Consider the following 4,377-nt stretch of genomic DNA (forward strand, 5'->3'; position numbering starts at 1 on the left):
AAAAAACAAAAATGCTTGGTTACACTTACATAACCAGCTGTTTGACCCTGTTACCCCATAACCCAGCCATGATATATGCCAGGGACGCATTCCTTTCATCCAAGGTGTTTCCTTCTCCCTGCGGCTCCTGCCAAGCGGAGGAGTAACGTCAGAGAAGGAGAGAACAGTCCAATGCCATAAAATGTTAGAAATGTTAGAAGTTTGACATTTACAGTACTGTATAAAACGTCATACTTCAACATTTGGCATTCGCTTCTTAAAACGTCAGATGCGCTGCTGGTAAACCCAGATGAGCCCATGGCAGTTTGTGTCTAACCATAGCTGGACGGGCAGGGTGGTGGAGGGTTGATGGATGCTGCCGGTCAGCTTTCAGGAGGGGAGTGCTGTGTCTGTTCATCGTGGATACGAGTCGCCAAAACCCTCGGAAAAGATCTGTCCAGGATCAGTTTCAGCCCGGGCTCACAAAATTTTGTGTCATGAACGCAACCTCTTGAAATGCAAATACCACGTCTCCACATTAATAGATTATTTTCCCTCACCGTGAACGGATTAAATGGAAAGGCTTTACTACAGACATTGATAGGTCTAAGTGCTTAGATTCAGGACAGCTACATTAAGCAACTTTGGAGCACCAGGGTGCAGAAAGACCTTTGCCAAACAATTCACTATTTACAGATTCATTGGAACCACAGAAACATGATTGCAGTTTTTACACAAGTCATTGCAAACACTTGTCTCTGAATGAGACCAAAAGTAAACACAGAAAGTGGCTGCCTGGATTGGCCATTATGACTAACCGTATGACCATTAGAATGTTGAATCATCTTGGGTGAAGGAAACTGTATAATCATATACAAGTTTAATCCTGGTGGGTCAAACATATTGCAATCGCTCACATACAATAGATTTTTTATGGGTTGTAATCGCTTTTTTCTTACTTTGATTTTGGAGAGATGACACAAAGTCTCCAGGATTGAAATCAGATGACACTGTTTGGAAAAGAGTAGGCACTTTGGAAAAATACTGATACTTATACTGATTGGATGATCCATCTGTCTATCACCGTCTATCATGGGCAACCAATCAGAGCAAACCATATACCATATATATGAACTGTATAACATAGTCAAACTCTTAACCAAACCAAAGTAACAGCTGCTAGTACTTTTTCACAGGACACTGATTGGCCTTGTACCACTGTACCCGCCACAAACACAAAGATTAAGATGGATTCTTGTGTGATCTTGCAAGCTGCCTCACAAGGTCAATATCCCTATGCAATTTGCCATAATGGCTATTTCAGCTGACTGCTTTCTGTGTTTACTTTGGGTCAGACAAAGTGTTTAAAATGTTTCATGTAAAGATCATGTTTATTTAGAAAGCTGTGATGTATATTGTTTTGCCTGAGTCCTTGTTTCACCAAATCTCTACACTGGAGGTGGCGAGTGTGAAATTAGCACGACCCACAGAGTCACAAAAGCCACATATATGCCAGGTTGAAATATAGCAGAATTTTCTCCTTCAAAGCATGCAAACAAAGTGCTCCAGTAATTTAGCATTGCAGTTCTAAAGGTTTAGGTTTTTTATGAGGGACAGATTAAAAAAAGTTAGTGTTATAATTGCGACATCTTTTGACAAAATCTGCATAAATACAGGTTAATGATAACAGCAGTGTGATCGGGGTTAGGGGCGATATTTTGCATGTACTGGTTTTATATATTGGAGTTTCAAGGTCCAGTGTGTAGTATTTAGTGGCATCTAGTGGTGACGTTGCAAATTGCAACTAACTGAAAACCGCTTGTGTCTGTATTTGACAAACAGGGCTACTGTAGAAACATGGCAGTTCAACATGTTGCAACAACATGTTGCGTTTTGTCCATAGAGACAAACTTTCTTTGATGTAACTCAATATTATGTTACACCAACTACAAAAAGAAGCCAAATGGATCTACTGAACACTGAGACCTTACCGAACGTGGCCTTGTTGCGTGATGAGGACAGGATACTGGCGAGAGCAGTTGATAATTTACCCATATCACGGTGGAGGACAATTCACATGTACACATTCACCCTCTGCGAGGAATTTGCATTTCATCCTTTGGGTTCATTTGACAAAATTTTTGCTATTGTCTTGTCCGTGTGTCTGTGTTTGATGTCGGTCAGAAGCCACTGTATCCTCATGGTGTGTAACAGTGTGCTGTGTGTGTTGAAGCTCAGAGAATGTATTGGTAAGTATGAAGTCATATTGGTGTCTGTAACTGTGAAATACTGCACTGTGAAATAATGTTGGGCATACTGGGCAGAGGAACAAAGCAGCTCACATTTACCTAGTTAAAGCACTGACTCCAGTTTTTTATTTCTTTTTCTAGAGCAGAAACCAATATATGAATGCATTTTGGAACACATCAAAGTTAACATTACATTACCAATTAGCAATGTCTAACCTGATTCTTTTTAGTTTTGGCCATCATTTCTATTACTTACAATGACATTTTACTCAAACCAGTCTTTCGGGGTTATGTACAGGGGGACAACAACTCCCTGAAATGGGCTTAGTCAATAGTACTGAGTACCAGCACTTCTCCTGTAAACACATGCACAATGTTTAATTTTCACATGAGAATTCTGCGTAGATCCACCCTACTCTGCCTCTGATTGGATGGTGTTTGTTGGTTTGGTTGGGGTTAGGCTTGGGATTGAGATGGTACATAGTTAGCTTAGTCAATTTTATTTTTCAGTTTGGAGAACTTACAGGAGTTGCATTTTACTCACCAGCTTCATTTCTGACATTTCTAACATGTAAATTCAGCAAACGTGTGCTAACAAACCATCCAATTTAACAAGGACATTTTTCAGTGCTGTTATCTTAGCATTAAGCTAGCTATGTGTTTACACACAGACGTAGTTACGTGGGCATTTAGGAGTAGTTCACCATCATTGTTGTACGCAGGGTTTTAGTAATACCGAGGTCCAAAAATGTAACTTGCTAGGGGGTTTGGGGGCATGCATCAGAGTAAAGTAATTTTTTGGCAGTTATTTCCCAACTTTTATTGTATACCCCTTGGAAAAAATAGTTCCGTACTTCAGTGGTCGGTACATCCATGCTTACCAGAGATGGCAGTACGAGATAATACGGATAAAAATCAGAGGTGCCGGACCGGTGTTACTCAGTACCAGTGAGAACCAGGCCTTGTCCTAGACCTCAGCTATAAAGATGTAAAATGTTATCATAACAGATGAGAATTGATGGACAAAATGAGACCAGAGTCAAGTAAGGAAAAGACAACAAAAAAGGAAATAATATTCCTTAAAATTCAGTTGAGGTCCCTTTTCTATCACTTTCTGTAAGATTGACCGTCAACACACAGTTATTGGTAGAGTAATTGGTAGCGGTCAGATTGAGCTGCTTTGTCTTGAAATAATCCCCTAAAAGGGTCATGTTGTCTGTGGAGATGGGCTGGTGGCTGGTTGTGCAACAGAGATCACAGAATTAGAAAGTAAAATATCCATAGGTACTCTTATTCTTTTACATTGCCTAACACCAGCACTAAAATCCCCAAGGTTGACTGATGGGTCGTTAACTTTGGGGTTTTGGTGGTGCTGTCAGGACCTGTTAGAACAAAAAGCAATGAGAAAAACTTCACAGCCTCACATATTGCTGCGAACATTTAATTATTTATTACTGTGTTTTGATCTATCCGACCTTTATCAGGTATAAGGGCCATGTATCCCCATATACCTGATGGAAGTCGGACAGTAATAAACTTTTCTTTTCAGCAGTGTAAAACAATGTAAATTTATTTGATCCTATGAGGTTGTACAGAGCATCTCTGATACAGACACAGAGGTCACCAGCCTGTCCCTGTCTCCATGTCTACCTCTGTATACCACTAAATCTGTTTTCAAAAGTCAGACAAAAGATCTGCACACTGCCCTTATAGCTCCTAGCAAATTCAGATTTGTCTGACTTTTGCACTCAGTTCATCTTTTGATCCAGCAGCAATAAAGTTGTTTGGATGTGCGTGCCCCATACTCCGTTAGTCTCTGTATCTGTTTTCACCTCATATTTCTGTCTCTCTATCAGGCTACATCGAGGCTGTGGTTATCCCCGCGGGAGCCAGGAGGATCAAAGTTGTGGAGGACAAACCCTCACATAGCTTTCTGGGTAATGATGCATGTGTTTTACAGGGAGTCCTTGAGAATGGTCACTGCCAACTTCCAGACAAAAACACAATACTGTGATTAAATGGCAGCTGCTGCCAGTGTGCTACAGTATTACTGCAGTGTCTACATGCAACTACTTTAGTACTACTACAATGCATTCATATTATCCCCTATTCATGTGTATCTTATCTGGATGGATGGATGGATGGATGG

The 4,377-nt window shown here is 40.5% G+C and overlaps 1 protein-coding gene across 1 annotated transcript in view; it reads left to right on the plus strand.

Moving 5' to 3' along the window:
• The window catches only part of adamts17 (ADAM metallopeptidase with thrombospondin type 1 motif, 17), a 104,906-nt gene that overhangs the window by 75,210 nt on the left and 25,319 nt on the right, over positions 1-4,377 (plus strand). Inside the window, exons 15-16 of the mRNA XM_035682220.1 lie at positions 2,213-2,228; positions 4,085-4,165. Of these exons, the coding sequence (XP_035538113.1) occupies positions 2,213-2,228; positions 4,085-4,165 (97 nt within the window). The remainder of the gene's footprint in view (positions 1-2,212; positions 2,229-4,084; positions 4,166-4,377) is intronic.

The sequence above is a fragment of the Morone saxatilis genome, unplaced genomic scaffold (assembly GCF_004916995.1).
Source record: "Morone saxatilis isolate NCDOM2014 unplaced genomic scaffold, NCSU_SB_2.0 Contig11, whole genome shotgun sequence".
Classification (NCBI taxonomy): Eukaryota; Metazoa; Chordata; class Actinopteri; family Moronidae; genus Morone; species Morone saxatilis.